Source organism: Gambusia affinis, linkage group LG08 (assembly GCF_019740435.1).
Source record: "Gambusia affinis linkage group LG08, SWU_Gaff_1.0, whole genome shotgun sequence".
Lineage (NCBI taxonomy): Eukaryota > Metazoa > Chordata > Actinopteri > Cyprinodontiformes > Poeciliidae > Gambusia > Gambusia affinis.
Genome location: NC_057875.1, coordinates 4,682,937 through 4,699,979, shown reverse-complemented (window position 1 = coordinate 4,699,979; position 17,043 = coordinate 4,682,937). Strand labels below are relative to the sequence as shown.

At 36.9% G+C, this 17,043-nt stretch overlaps 1 protein-coding gene across 1 annotated transcript in view; it reads left to right on the top strand.

Moving 5' to 3' along the window:
- Window positions 1-4,346: 4,346 nt before the first annotated feature.
- dgkzb (diacylglycerol kinase, zeta b) overlaps window positions 4,347-17,043 on the top strand; it is a 53,827-nt gene continuing 41,130 nt past the window's right edge. The window contains exon 1 of the mRNA XM_044125932.1: window positions 4,347-5,134. Coding sequence (XP_043981867.1) covers window positions 4,977-5,134 — 158 coding nt within the window. The 5' untranslated portion in view covers window positions 4,347-4,976. The remainder of the gene's footprint in view (window positions 5,135-17,043) is intronic.

Genomic DNA, 17,043 nt, shown 5'->3' with positions numbered 1-17,043 from the left:
CTCTCTAAATTCTCCCTAGGTGTGAGTGTGTGTGTGTGAGTGTGTGTGTGTGAGTGTGTGTGTGTGTGTGTGTGTGTGGGTGTGTGAATGGTTGTGTGTCCTGTATGTTTCTGTGTTGCCCTGCGACAGACTGGCGACCTGTCCAGGGTGACCCCGCCTCTCGCCCGGAACGTAGCTGGGGAGGAACCAGCAACCCTCCTGACCCCATTAGGGACAATGGATGGATTTTCACACTGCACTGAGTCAAACAAAACAAACACCTGAAACACCTGTACCTTTCTCTAGGAGTTCTCTCTTGTCTGTGGTTAAAAAAACCACACTAGCCATTTCTCCCACTAGTACAAGGTGCTACTTTGTTTTGGTTGTATTTACCCAGAATGTCCTGCGTTATATTCCACTTCCTTTATTGGGGGTGACCTCCGGTCTGCTTGGTATTCACAAAACACACCGGAGTTCATTTCCACCGAACCAAGGCCGAGGTTTTTAGGTGGACCAGAGTTTGCTTTAAGGTCAGAGTTCGAATGTGCATTCACACCTCCCCAAACAAACTGGACCTTCCAGACAAACTAAACTGTTTGATTAAAGCAGACTAAACATGGCTGGTGCGACTGCACCCATTCTGTTGTCTCAAACATTCAGATCTAGTCCTTATCAGACAAACGCAAGCAGTTAAATGATTTATCTCTACATGCAGATGACAGGAGGAAACGACTATCAAACAAAAAGGGGTGTAAAAGACTGAAAGATGTTTTTAAAAAATACTCGCAGGGATCTTTTCTGCGAGAAAATTCCTTGAGTCTATGACAAGTCAAACAGGACGAACCCGTCGTCTAAACAAACCCAGAGTGGATTGGAGTTGATCCGTGTCCTGACGCAACCCCATCGGCTCATCTTTCAGGCTCCGCGCCCAACTGGAGTTTCTGGTCCTGCTGGGTGAAAGATGAGATGAGGAATTTCTTTGGCTGCTTTTCACATAGACACGTCACGTCTGACTCAAACCGATGGAAGCTCAACATCAACAAACACATCTTTACTTTCATTTGCTATTAATAAAATGCCTGGGGGATTATTTACATGAAAGAAAGACTAACTCTGTTCTGCTTCCCTGGAACCAGAACCAAATATGAGAAGCAGCAATCAAAAAGAAAAAGCAAAAAACCTGATCTAGGTCAGTTTTTATGCTGCATTTATTGCTATACATTTCTTTAAGATTTTGATAAATCGTTATTACAATAAATTCCAAGTAATGATGTTTAAAACCCCTAAAACTGTCTATATTGTTTTGATTTTTATCTTCACTATTTTATTCTACTGTTCTTCAATAAAGTTTTGCATTTATTCACTAAATTTGTGCAATTAAGTTATTTAAACCTTGTTTATGAAACAGTCAGAAACTCCTTCGGTTTGTTTGTTTTTAAGACAAATTAACCTTTTGATTAATTCTGGCACATTTACAAAAATGTTAATGTGCATTGTTCCTACCAAATAAATTAAATAATTAAATATCAATAAATCATAAAAAAATGATTAAATCCAGTTACTGTGTGCAGTTTAGTGATACAAATCTTTTTTTTTATCTGACCGATGTCCTAAAGAAGCGTGTTACAAATGTTTTTCAACAGCAGTCTTTGTGTTTGTGGGGATATCTGATTGTTGTATTAGCCTTATAGTTAGCTAAAGAAACAAACAATAGTTATTATTGTCACTTTTATTGTTATGACAGTAACATCACGTAATATTGTGATAAAACTTTAAGTCTATATCTCCCACCTCAAGTTGATTTAACTGTGGTTTAAGTAATTTTTAGTAGGAAGAAATGTGAGGTTGTACTGCAAAAATACAACATTTTACCAAGTATTTTTGGTCCAGTTTCTAGTGCAAATATCTTAGTAAGTAACTGAAAGTAACTGAAAGTTACTTACAAGTAACTTTTCAGCAACATACGGGAACTTGTTTAAAACAATTCCTTAATATTGTTTTTTGAAACTTATTCCATTGGCAGATTATTTCCCTCATAAAAAGACATTTCCTCCAAAAAGTGAAATAATTTCTCAATGGAACCAGTACTTAAAAAAATATATATTAAGTAATTATTTACTCCTATATCTTGCTGAAAGGTTACTTGCTTTGTCTTATTTAAAGTGTGCTAAGATATTTACACTAGAGATCTGACAAAAAAAATCTTTGTATGTCCTAATTTATTCTTCACTATAAACTGCATTTTATATAAGAACATTTTAAAGTTTAATTTTCTTTGTTTTTGTTGTTTTAGTTACATGAAATGTTCAGATTTGCTAAAAATAAATATTAAATATCTTTGTGATTAGCTGTCCTAACTTTTTCAAATAAATAAATGTGAGTTTGGTCTCTCACCTCCTTCGGTTCTGAGCACGTTTCATCGACTCAATATGCGTAATGCAATAAGTGAGGATCAAACAGTAGTTTATGATGGTATTGTGTTACAGGGATCGGTAATGGGATTACCTGCAGAGTGTGTGTGTGTGCTGCTGGAGCTGCAGGACAGATATCTGTCCCCGCCCAGCTGCAGACGCTCCACATGATGTGATTATGTGGGACGAACCGGGCCCCAAACAGGCTTCACGTCCCACTCGTTTGATCCACCAGAAGCTCCTCTGATCCGCGCTGACAGCAGGTCACCGTACCACCACGCCGCAGCGTTCCCTGTCTTCTGATCCGTGACGAGTTTTAAGAGTGTTTTCATACCTGATAGTAGTAGACCCGGTTCGATTGTGGATCAAAATTACAGCATTTGTTTATTTTCAGCTGCTGCGGTTTGCTTTCTCACTGCAGTGTCAAAAGATCTAATTTTTTTTTTTAACTGTTCCCCCTCTTCGCCTGTGGGGGCGCTACACCAAGAACTGCTGAAGGAAATTATACTGAATGACATTTTCTCCTTTGCAAAATGTAAACAAAAATGTGTCAGATTTTAGTGATTGTAGAATTTCTCTTTTGTCTTTGGTAAAAAAACAACAACAAACAAACAAAAAAACAAACTAACCAATGCCCTGCGCTTTAGTCCACTGGCTGCTTAAAGGACGTTAAGGTGTTGGAGCAACAAGACCGTCTCATTTGGAAGTGGCTTTTTGGGGAAATATCCATCGACTATTTTAAAGAAGAACTGTGGATTCAATACATTCACTTTTTATGAACTGTGTGATGCTAAAATGCTCTGGCTGCATGTTGTCCAAAAAATAAAACAAAACAAAACATATTGTATTTTGTTTATTTTTACTTTTTTTTTTTTTAATTTTAATATTATTATTCTATTATTTGCAGCAAGATGGGAATGGATAGGGAGGAGGGAACGCTGCATTTGCTGTTATCTCTGTAATCAACAACTTGTTCATGGTGGACGATTAAAATAAAAGAATAAAAAAACAAAACATTATCTTCCTCCTACTTCCTGCCATCTTCTTCAACGTTTTTGCCAGTAGTAACATCCAATTGTTCATCACATGACTCATGTGACATGTGATGTTTCCATGTGGCTCAAAAATCAACTCATCACTGTGCAAAAAACTTTTTGCTGAGTTTGTTTGAAATTGGTGTGTTTCCATTAAGTAAAATTATTTTTGTCATTTTATTTTGTGTAATTGTATGGTTAATGGAAATCACAGCGAGAGGCCATTAGAGCCATTCATCGCTGTCATTTGTCGCTCTCTGGCTCTCTCTGTGTTGCGGCCCTTATATGTGACAGCTGTTTGTGCAATGAAAATGTGTCTACATCTTAGCTGTCCCTCTGTGAACTAAAGCAGATACAGTTGGATGATTTGGAAATGTTTTCTCTTTTTTGTTGTTGTTGTTGTTTGTTTAGTTTTTTTATTTTTATGATTTCTAGCGTTGTGTGTGCTCGGCAGCGCATGTGGGAGATTTATTTATTTATTTATTTTCTTCAAGCTAAACGTCCTCCTGCCCGCTGCACCTCCGTTTTAATTGGCTGTCAAAAATAACCTGCCTCATCTCACCGTGCGGTTCCTTCTTAGAGCGGGAACCCGGGGGATGAAGCCGCCACGTGCATGCGGTGAAGAAGCGTGCGTGGGTCTCGGTGCGGCCGCGCGACCTCTGCTTCACTGCAGTGTGGGATGTTTTTACCATCTTTATGTAAAACGTATGTGGGAGGGCAAACCGAGCCGAGCTGCAGAGATGCGGTCCAAGTGAAGAGGAGCAAACTCATGCGGTGAAGAGGAGCAGCATGATTAGTTTCACCTGAAACTTCCGATTTTAGTAAACACAAAGAAAACGAAATATGAGTCTCCTGGAAAAATGAGTTCACTACTTTCCTCCTCTCGCTTCCTTTCTTTTTAGGTCTCCTTTCTGCACCTGCAGGGCGACTCGGGCGCCGGCAGGTGGCAGCAGAGCTCCCCTCTCTGTAACCAGCCAATCGGAAGCCGAGAAGCGGGACTGTGGGCGGAGACAGGGAGGGAAAGGAGAGGGAGAGACAGAGAGCTGAGATAAAAAGTCAAGAGAAAAGAGTTAAGCACAACAGCAGAGAAGCTGGACTCGGCCGAACTGTGAAGAGGAGCAGCAACAGGTCGACCCGGGAGGAGGAAGAGGAGCCGGGAGGAAGAGGAGCCCCGAGTTTTTCCTCTTCATTTGTTTGGAAACTTCCTGGATATGCAGCTGTGTTCAGAGAGCATGCAGAGGAGAGAGGCTTCCTCAGGCTGGGAGGGTTAGTTAGGACCAGGAAGGAAGTAAGGAAGTGAGCGTAGAAACCAACAACCTCCCACCCCCCATTTTACGCCAACTACCTCCACCTCCTCAACAACAACAAAAAACAACAACTGAGAGTTTCAGCTTCCTGCTGTGAAGTGAAGCTTAGCACGCGGAAGATCTGAAGCTCCACTTCCTGTGTCTGAGAGCTGTCAGTGGAAAGTTGAGCAGCTGTCAGCATGGCTGCGTGCAGCCCGGAGCAGCTGACCCCGCACCAGCCCAGCCTGTGAGCGGAGGTGGGGGATATGGATCAGCAGGAGGAGCAGCAGGAGGAGCAGGAGGAGCAGCCCGTCACCTCCGCATCGTCCTCCTCAGCCTCCAACGCAGAGCTGCCCTCCGAGGCCCCGGCGCCCAGCTGCCAGCAGAACAGCAGGACTTTCGGCTTCAGGATCTTCTGCAGGAAGTGAGTTCCTCCTCTTCTGCTCCTTTTTGACGAGTTCCTCCGAGAAGCGGGTTTGCAACAAATGCACACATGGCTGAGTGAAACCCACAGGGTTACAGAGCTTAAACTGGACAGATCTGAGCAGGAATTAGCCGTTTTTATCAGAAAATATAAAAAGAACAGCTGCAAACCTAGAAGATTATAATAAATGCTACCTGAACACTGCAAAACGCATTTTAGCAAGTATTTTTGGCTCAAATGTCTTAGTACACTTGATTTAATGTAAATCAAATCAAATCAAATCAAACTTTATTTGTATAGCACATTTCAGCAGCAAGACATTTCAAAGTGCTTTACATCAAATCAAACACAAAAAAACACAATGCAACATAGAATCAACAATAAAAACAATATCAAGTCAGAATAAATTTGCAATTGATTACATTTCGAATACAACTCTAAACAAGTAAAGCTAACTTTCACTGAGCTGTGGGAGTTTATTTTAAATCAATAATTCCTTATGTTGATATAAAGTTCTAATTTCAGTGGCAGATTATTTCACTTATGGGAACACACAATAATTAGCATTACAACTATGGGTGCACTGATTCATCGGCCGGTTTCCTTCATTTTGGAGATCGGTAATCGGCCGATTTTTACGTGTAAAGTCAATCTTTTCTGCCTCTGCAAAGGTCTAAAAATCAACCTCTGTCCTCATCTGCTCTCCTGACAGACCGGCCCAGCACGTTAACGGTTAACAATAGTCACCCCACTGTTCCCAATTCAACAACGTTCTTGCTATATTGAGTGACATGTCAGATAATTTTTAAAAAAATTGGTATCGGCCAAAATTAGAATCGGCAGGCAGGCTTTTTAAAAGATCAGTTAATAATCGGCCAGAAGACTGCAATCGGTAATTACAACAAATAATTTAACTTATTAAATGAAAACACACATGAACACAAGGAGCATTGCAACACATACACACAGGTTGACTGAACCTGGTGACCTGGGTGATCTGAGGAGGAATCAGACTTTTTGTTTCAGAAAATAAAAAATTCTAGAAAGTATTTTTGTCTAGTTTTTAGTGCAGATATCTTAGTAGACTTGAAATAAGGCAAAGCTAATTTAAAAATAAGCTTCCAGCAAGATATAGGAGCTTCTTTTAAGTAAATAATTTTGTAATATTGACAGAAATGTACTAGCTCCACGAGATTATTGCACTTATAAGAAGGGAAAGTTTATTGTTCTAAGTGAAATAATCTGCCAGTTGAGCTGGTTTGTTTTTCATCTATATTAACTTAAGGAATTATTGACTTACAACAACCTCAGTGTCAATGTCAGTTGTTAAACTGCATTGGGCAAAAAATGATAAAAAAAAAAAAAAAAGATTTATTCAGTTTGAATTGGAAAAGAAAATTTCCTGAACCCGTTTAATCCTGGAACGTGAGCAGAATTATGCTCCAGAAAACCAGCAGATGGTGGAAAACGCAATATAAATAAAATAAATATAAAACTTATTACAGACCAAATCATGTCCAGAAAACAATTAAAGGAAACTGACAAACAGTAGAAATAATAATTGAAACAGGTTTAATCCTTAGAAATTTTTATTTGGACTAAATAACTGGAAATAAAACCTGAAGAGTGGAAGAAACACAATTCATATGATCCCAAAGGGAAATTAAATGTTGTAACTCACATTAATTAAAATTCTTCAGATACTTATTGTACATGGTGATGGCTGTTGTCAGGAAAGATCTGCTGTAGCAGTCTGTATCACAGTGAATCTGAAGAAGCCTCTGACTGAAGACACTGTTTTGAAATGAATAAATAATCAATTTGCTCATAAAGCCGAGAGTTCTGTGTTCCTGCAGAGCGTCCATGTGATTTAGTTTAATTTTTTAAATGTGAAAGAAGAATAAAGCTGAGCAAAAACAAAAAATGTTTAAAACACATAAAAGTGTAAAGTGTTTTCCTCCCTACCTTTAGGGGAAAATAAAGATATTTAGTAATGAAAATAAAACCGTGATCATAGCAGAAGATGTTAAATAACCTGCAGGTCCTGTTTTAATTTGCATCCAGCTGTGATGCTGCGGCATGTTGGTGCCGCATCAACCGCATGTTTCTGACGGTTTCACGTCTGGAGGAAGAGCAGCAGTTTAGCCTGAAACAAAAAGTTTTCATGACAACCCAGGAACTTCTCCTCTGTCGAGACAAACAATAAGAAATGCTGAAATAGTTAATTTTTATTACAACTCTGCCACTAACTGAGGGGTGAAAATTTAAGCCGGTTTATTGTTTTAAGATGCAGGTAACTCTGACGGGAAGTTTTTAGCTTTCAGACTATTTGCTTAACTTTAAATATAAAAAGAAAAAAATCAAAAGAGATTTTCATAATTAGCTTTATTTGCCAAGTTTGTGTACAGAAACACAGAATTTGGCTTATAGACGTACAGATATTAAGTGAACACAAAAAGGAAAATCGAGTGTAGGAAGCTGAAAGTAACTTTTAGGTACAATAATATTAATATTGGTCAAAAAGTAACAGTTACACTGACAGATATATCACTTAAAACATTCAAAAAATGTCTTGTTATAATTGCAATTATCTGCTAGTAGAACACACATGTTTTTAAAATCAGAAATTAATTACCTAAAACAAGCTCCTAAATCTTGCTAAATAGTTCCTTCTGAGTTAGTTTTGTCTTATTTTAAGTGTATTAAGATATTTTCCAATAGAAACTAGACCAGAAGTACTTTGTGAGCTTTTGTGTTTTTGCAGGTTTATTTTACGGCGGATAAAAAGAAACTCAATTTATTGCGTAGTTGTTGCTGTTTTGTGGAATTTGATTGGTTGTTTGATCCGTCGGTCATCAGTGATGTCAGATTTCCCAGAAAACCTGAAATTTGGCTCTGTGTGTTTCAGCTCTGAATAAATACAAAAACCTGATACGGAAAATGATTCTTCTGTGTTCAAGATTTTAAAAGATTAATTCCTCTTCTAAATAATTTATGTTTTTTTTCCTCCATGTTAACTTTGTAGTCAAATTACATTTATATTAGAGATGCACAATATGTCAGCAGTTCAACAGTATTGGTGGTGACCATGTTTTTAATTCATAAACTGGGCCTGACGTTGGGGCAGTAGCCCAGGGCTCCAATCTGTAGGGGGCATTCCACAGATTTTTTTTATTTATTTTTTTATTAATGGTTGTTTGCAAACCTGCTGCATGTACTCAGCAGGCCGTTGCTAGGTAACCAAAAAGAGTGAGAGAGTTGCTAGGTAACCAAAGATTTGGTTGGAATGAGAGAGTCAGTTGATTCCACCAACATGTTTTAGCTAGCTGTGAGAGTTTGAGCTGCTAAAGTATTTCCTCTGCCTACATCCCCCAGAATGCTTTGCTGTTCTGGATTGGAATTCAGTGAAATTATCAACATTTAATCAGACATATCATATTGATTTATTATTTTATCTATTGGATTTTCCGTTATTTCTCTGATGAAACGACGTGAAGCCCATTTATAGTTGAGACCGGATGTTTAGAACGTAATGAATCTGAATTTAGTTTCATTTGACGTTTCAGCGCTCTTTGTGGATTACCATACAACTCCTCCGCTCTCTATTATTGTTTAATTAAACGTTTTGTCACCAGTTTAGTTTCTATGAATCAGTTTCCCATCAGATCGCTTCGCATTACAAAACATTTTTCAGTTTCCTTGTGGCTTCGCTGTTTTCTGCTGTTTTAAGCCTCGATTCGGAAACTTTTCATCATCTTGTCATTTTGTGTGATTAAATGCTGATTCAGATGCTCCAAAACAACGTGCTTGAAGTTTTAATTTACTGGAAAATTTTGAGTCGGAGGTTTACGTGCGAAAAATCCAGCAGAGGCGAACATATTCAGATTAACTCTGAATATTTACAGCTTGGAAGATGTTTTCCTGATGATGATGCTTCTACTCCACTCATTTCTAAAATGAATCGGAAGGAGATTTATGAATTAGTAAACAGTGAAATTGGTTTGACAGTCGGCGGACACCTCTGCATGCACAGGAAGAGACAAACGATCCTGCTGTGGTTTTCATCTTCATCCAGATGTTTCCAGCTGGAGCTCAGCACTGAAGCGAGTCAGAGTTTCAGTGAAAACGGTTACAGATACGATCTGATCTTGGGGGTGTTTTTAGTTGTTGGTTGTTTTTTTTTTACCACAGAAACTATAAAAAGGTTGTAAATGCTGTTTAGACCAGACCTGGAAACCTGCTGTCCTAAAAACAGACAAATGCTTCAGTTTCCTGACCCTTTTTTTTTTCTTTTCTTTTTCACATAGAGTTGTTGCTTTTTACTTTAACCTGAAACAAATTCAATAAAAACCAAAAAGAACCAAAACGTATCAAACGTATTTGTCTTTCTGACTGATATTTATAGTAGGACTGAGTAATAAATTGATTATCAATCAAATATTTGTTTTTTGAAGTCTTGTTGGAAAATCTGTTTTTTTTCTGCTGTTCTTCAGAATGATGATCTCAGCGCGTCCAGGGCGGCCATTTTGTTTGAGAAGCGTGTTTTATAGTATTTATTTGAACTTTTAATTCAGGTCAACTTTACAACAGAATTTTAGGGCCAGGCTACAATTTTTTATTTTTTAAATATGAGAATAAAGTCATAATATGTGTACAATAAAGACATATGACAAAAGAGTTTAAATAATACGGGAATAAATTTGTAATATTACCAGAATTATGTTATGATATTAGGAGATTGAAGTAGTAATTTTATGAGTACTCGTACGTTCATTACACTAAAAACATAAAATGAGGACAGTTGAGCATCTTGTGAAGTTATTCTTTGGTATCAGTTTTACAAATAAAATAATATTTGAACACAACAACATGAAATTATGATCTTTAAAATGACTGAGCAAAAATTGAGGCTATTTGGAAGAAAGAACTACATTAATTTATTTGGCCACTTTAGATCTCAGACTCAAAGTTTTCTTTTCTCATAATTTTGAGACTTTCTTCTCGTAGAATTACTTCTTTATTCTGACAATATTACCACTATATTCTCATAAATAAATAAAAATTCCTATAACTTGGCCCCAATAACGAACAGAAGAAATGATCGAAATAAAAAACACTTTTTGAAAATATTTTCTGTCATTCATAATTTCTATTTTTTTGGAAAAGAAAGCGATAAAGTTGGATCTGGTGAACAAATTGCTTTAATTATAAACCAAGAATTCCTTTGTATGCATCTAAAAGTGAAGAAAATATGAAAGAAGTTTAAAACGAGTCGGTTCAAAGGACAAACCGAAACCCGAAAACTTTTCAATTCATGCAAACAAAAAGAAAAGTTTCAAATCTTTAACACCAGAGAAGCTTTTCCTTCTAGAAAGTAACTTAATTAACAGTTAAAATGTATTGTTGTTGTTGGATTTTCCTTAAATCATGTTTTATTTCTCTTGCGGTTTGCATTTGAAGTCTCTGTTTGACCGTTTCAACCGTCTTTCACCTGACATCTTGACTCATGGTTGGTATTTTTAGCAATCATCACTGGCTTTCTTTTTTCATTTACTGGCAGATAAATGTGTGCAAATAAAACAGACAAAGGTTAAAAATCATCAGAATGTTTGATCTCTGAACTTCCAAACAACAAATTTGAGAAGTCTAGGCTGTTGACAGGATTATTCTTTGAAATTAGAAACTTTTTAACAGGAAAATTAAGAAAATATTTACAGAGGGTAAAGTAAGTAATGTTTTATCTCAGTTTAAATATTTCTAATGGTGCCTTTGATGTAAAATACACACGTACAAAGAAATCAAGGGAAATTGATCCACAGTGGAAGTTACAGGAGTGAAATGGGATGAAATAGGAATTGAACAGGAAAGGAAACAAAAAGCAAAGAAAACCAAGAAACCTGCTGAAATCTGTCGGTGTTTAGAAAGCTGAAATTCATTTGCACATATCAGGAGGAATACTGTTTACATTTTAAAAAGTTTTAATTACAGAGGTAGTGAAGAAGCGGGTGTGATTGGTGAAAACCCCGTAGTTGATTACTCGGGTTGCTGCCGACATCTTGTGTGAATTTCATGTCAGATGAAATGTTAGAAATATTAATATGAAGAGAAATTGACTTATTTTACTTGATCGGTTTTTCTACTTCCTCCACAGAAATACCTTTAATTTCTTCATTTTCACATCTAAATTCATTCATTAAGTTATTTTTGGTCTAGATTCATATTTATTGGCTGCAGGATGAAGTTCTATGGAGACAATTGAGGATCGGTTTCTAATTAACACATTTACATTTCTCATATTTCACATGAATTATGCTTTTTAAAACCTGCAGAAGTGTTTGGTTGTTAAAACATTTCATTTGAATCTTGTTCCTGTTTTATGAAGCATTACAACATTTGCTCCCCCCATGGGGAAACGCAGTTAAAGTAAAAATAAACAAAATGGACCAGTCATGTCGTTCAACATGCGACGTGAGTGGAGCAACTTAGAAAGATGAATTTAGAGGAAATGGTTCATGTGATGCTAATTTGGTGAAGCTAAACCTGAATTAGATGAGACAGAGTCGTTTTCTGTGAGCTTCTGTCAGAAATGGGAAACTAAACACCTGTGATAAAACACAATCTGCACCAGATGGGTTTTATCTAAATCACGGGTGTCCAAAGTGTGGCGCAGGGGCCATTTGTGGTCCCTGGCCATATTTTTGTGGCCTTCTACTTCAGTTAAAAAATAATCTGTACAGGTGGTTGATGCAGATTACGTTTTAGGGCAAAATTATTCCGGACATAATTTTCTTATGTTATAAAAAGTAAAACTATGTGTGTACTTATAAAAACACGTGTTTTTATAAACAATCTTTTATAATAAATAGAATCGTACACATCCAGAGAGGTTTTCTGAAATGCCAACTTTGTTGCACCAAAATCAGCTTTTATTTAATTTATTAAATTTGGCTAGCCTTTTGAGAGAGCCTAATCCTGTTCTTTTACTGGGAATGAATTTTTTCAACAAAGCCAAAAGAAGCTAAAACCCAGATTTCGTTCTTTTAATACAGCAAATGTGCAAAATCCTTTCAAATTTTGGATCTGTGATGAACAACATTCCTTTCCTAGAAAACAAAAACAATCAAACTACTTTATTCACTTGATTTTAGTTTTTTTATTAAATTTTCTCAACACATGAATACTTTTGCCTTGATGAGTTTGGACACCCCTGATCTAAGCTGAAGTAACTTTTATGATTCTTTTTGTCTTTGCAAAGGGAGACGTCTGGAAGAAACATCAATCTAGTCGTTTATTAACAGTCCGTCACTGGGAAGCAAACATATACACAGAGCCAATTTAGAGACTAACAGAGGGGCTACTGTTAATTTTAGTTATCGATTATTGTTATGATTAATCGATTAATCAAATATAAGTTTTCAAATTCTGCAGATTTTTCTTAAGCTTATTTTAATACAGGTGTATTAAAATATGAAAATATACAAACAATTAAATTTCTTTTCAATATAAGGAAAAAAATATCTTTTATTTCCTGGATGCAAGAGCCAGGTGAAACTAAAACTTCCACTTGAGGAGTTTTGGGTAGAACAAGTTTACAGGTTATTCATCTTAAATGCAAAATATAAATATTTTTTGGCTTGTCTGCTGCTCTGAATATGTTGTTCTTTCAGCAAAATTACCTTGTTTTGAGTCTGTAAACTCCAGTTAACGATTAATCAGTTATTAAATTAGTTGACAATTATTTCAACAATCGATTAATCACGATTAATTGTTTCAGCCCTACATTACAGTCATGATTTTGGAGGAAGCTGGAGTATCCAGAAAGAACTGACATGCAGAACATGTGAACCCAGGGTCTTCTTGCTGCAAACATCAGTCAAGCTGGGCCATGTATCGTATCATTTATCATTAATCGTGATGAATTTCTTATCTTAATAAGATTTTGATTTATCGTTTTAATGATGAATTCCAATTAATGACATTTAAAAACCCCTAAAACTGTCAGTATTTTTATTTTTACTGCATTTCTCCACTGTTTATTCAATAAAAGTTTATGTTTTTTAGCAGCAATAAAAAAAAAATAACCAAGCTTTTAATTCACTGCAGCAACTTTGTTTTCAGGGTTAAATTTAAGCAATAAATAGCAAAATTATTACTATTATTATTAGTTTTAATCCACCCAGTAGTTATTTGACTCTAAACTGCTGCATTAAATGAGGAAAATACCCAACAGATTCACCTCCTGCTGGAATGACCCACATGCTTGCTGCTCTAGATGAGCTGTTCACATGCAGAGGACACGCGTGTGTCTGAGCTCATGTGTTCCCAGATCTGAGACTTCCTTGATCTGCAGGGACCTCTGAGTAACACACCAGCATGCTTTGTAGTCACAAACTGGATTTTTGTCATCATGGTTAGCAGGAGCCGTCAAAAACCAAAAAGTTTTGCCTTTATTGTACTAAAGAGACTCACAATTTGTTGCACTAGACCCACCGTCAGCTGAAAATATTCACACTTTTATCAAATATGACTAAGTGTGAAGCGTAGCGGTCTGTTAGAAAGAACAATATGAGGTCCTAGAAAGTCTCTGTGGTGAATAAAAAAGGTAACAAGTGCAACCTGAGGTTCATTCAGATCGTTTAATCTGCCAGCGATCTCCCATGGTCCTCTAATTATAGCTGCTATTAATGGATTGGCAGAGCAATTAATTAAAGGCGCTCATTTTTAGTGCCTGCTGGGAGCGTTGGACTCTGGAGAAGAGGATTCAATCTGCAGCTCTCTCCTCCTCCTCACTTTCTTCCTCCTCTTTTCCTTCCTGATTCGCTCCAGAAACGAGCGACGGATTCAAAGGAGAACGACGCTGCTACTTCCTTTAGCTGCTGCTACTGGAAATATAAACTACTGAAGGCCATGAGGCCTGGTGATGTCTGGTTTAACCCTTCAGCACCAAAACAACATGAACTCAACTACGTTTTTCAAAAGATCAATAGTTTTATTATTAGTGTTTTCACACATGATCGATTCGGTTCAATTGGGGAGCAAAATTTAAACATTCGTTACATTTTCAGCTGCAGTTCACTTTCACACTGCAATGTTTAAAACAATCCAATCTGTTCCCCTCCGCACCTGTGGTGGCGCTGCACCAAGAATTACTGAAGAAAACAACACAAAAACCTCTGAAGAAAACACCGAGCTCAACTTCCTTCTTCACAAAACGTAAACAAAAATGAAGTGACGTCATATTTTGTAGGATTTTGTTTTTATTTCCACTGCTAATGTTAGATGTTAGTTTGTTTTACCCAGAATCCCCTTCACCTAAGACCACTTCCTGCTTTTGAAGCGGTCCAGTTGGCATTCGAACTGCACCAGGGGTCACTTCAACCAACCAGAGCTCTCGGTTTGTAGGTCAGCCTGCCACAATAACAGGTTTTACTGGATGATAAATCGCTAAAGAAGTTATTGCGATAACGATAATATTGTTGTTTTGAGACTATTTTCAAGTAATAATATGATAATGACATGAAAATTCAAGAACACATTCTAAGATATCAATAAACTTTAAATTCTTGGAAACATTTAACACTGGAACTGGAAGACATTTTAAATATCAAAAATAAACAAACAAAACAGAAATAACAAATAAAATGAATCATGAAATTTCCAAGCCAAATTGTCCTTTAAAAAAAAAAAAGTCAGTTGAGACCAAAACACCAGATTGAAGATTTTTATCATCCAGTTTTTGGTTGGAAGAGAAAAAAGAGAAAAACAATAAAACATACAAATGGAAATGATTGATTTTGCTTTAATTTATCACATGATTAATTGATTTATTGCTTATTGCAACAGGACAAAACATTTTCTTTCAGAAAACAAACATCCCCATAAAAATACAGGCATAAACGCCAATCTGAAGCTACTACAGCTTCTGTCACAAAACTGGTTAAAACTGATTGAGATTATAGTAAAATTTGAGTAAATGAGGGGAAATTTGTAATTTCTCCAATTATTTCAGTGTTTATCTTCTTTCTCTGTCCTTACGCTGAATGATCAGACGTTACAGTTTAGTAAATAATATTTCCTGTTTTGAAACGGAGCTGCTGATGTTTAAACTCTGTGACATTTATCTCCATATTGATGTTGACCTTTAACTCTTTGTAAGTCTACTTCACGTTTTTACGTGATTGCGTATTACTCATTAGGATCCTCGCATTCATTCTGCAGCGGCGCCTCTAGAAAGAAGAAGTGGTGACCAGATGGGCCCAAATGATATTCTATGGTTGTCTGGAGTTTTAAATTAATGCACATAAAAAACTGCCTGACAAACAAAAATCTTTATTAAACTAATAATAATCTCTTGTTTTGAACAGTGAGTCAGAAAATCATCTGCATGTTGATGATCCTGACATGTTTTCTGTCTTTTTGTATGCATGGGAAATTGCATGCCTGTTGCTGACTTTGTGCAGTAATCTTGACCAGTGATCATTCGTTTTGCATGCATGCTGGCTTGTCTGACATTTTCTACTTTCTTATCTCTTTTGTCGATCAGTTTGTTGGTGTTTGAGGGTATTTATCAACTCAGCTGATCTGCAGATCAGTTTCTTATGTAGCAACAGTAATTTTCAGTCAGTCTCTCTGACCTGTGCTGTAACATATTTTGTCATTTATTCCCTCATTTATATATCAATCACAATCAACTCAAAGCAACAAAGTAATTAGTCCAGTTTTTATCGTTTAGTAAACTTTCAGGAATTGCAATAACGTTGAAAATCAGGTGAACAACTCGCCTGATTTGTTCTTTCGCTCTGTGTTGCCTTCACTCCAGACATACATTTATTACCTTTTTTTTAAACTATCTCTTTACTAAACTGAAGTGAAATCCCCTTCTACCGTGTTATCTAGCTGTTATAGTTTTGACATTTAATGGTAAAACACTGCGTCCCGTTTTTTAGATTCTTCGCGCGATTGTTTTTTTCCTGATCACGCTCTACGCCGACGACACTCAGATTTATTTGCTTATTTATTTGCTTATTTTTTAGTTTAATTTGTTAAACTCAAAATAAATCTAATTTCTGTAGTTACAGAGGCTTCTTCCCTCTCATCTGCTCTCCTTCATTCCTAATTTTTGAATCACCGGCAGTGAAACTCATTCATGTCGGTGCATCTTAAATCTGTTCTCGGAGTGTTTATCGGTAATGATCAGACGGACCGGATCTAAGCTGCTTCCTTTCAGTTTTAATGAATAAGTTGGGTTTCAAAATGCTGGGTTGTGAACACACCTCACCTGTTCTGCCATTACCTGTTAAACATTCGAGCACTCAGCCGTCCAGACGGCTGGTTTCTGTTCACACTGATGCCGTCAGAGCTTTGTTCAGCCCTGAAACTGATCTTTTTTTCTGATTCTGATTTCCTTTTTCCTCCCATTTCTCTGGAATCTCATTCAGAAAACTAGTGGTTGCTTAAAAAGCCAATTCTAATGAAACAGTTTATTTTTTACTTTTGTGAAGTTGTGCTGGTCGATGTTTGTCCTGTTTTGGGGCGCGGGTGGAGTGGCTGATGAGAACCGACAGTCGGAGGAAGTGCAGCTCTTCTTCACTCGCTGTGATCCTGAAGGATCTCGGCAGGAGCTTGTCTCTGTCAGGTCGAGGTCGTGTCTGTCTTCCTCTGATCGCAGGTGAAAACTCTGGGCTGTTTCCACCTGAACACAGTCTGCTGCTGAGTTCTTAGATCTCAGCTACACTTTGAGACGTTTTGCAACTTTGTGTTGCATGAGATTGAAGTTCTTGTCTGAAGAGGAAAGAAGCGGTCAGCTTCCTCAATTTGTTGAGAAGTTTCTGCCTTTTGATTGAAGCTGCTTGTTTGCCTGCAAACAGGCTGTAAATGTCAGTTTAGCTCAGAGAACAGGCGTTCTTGTT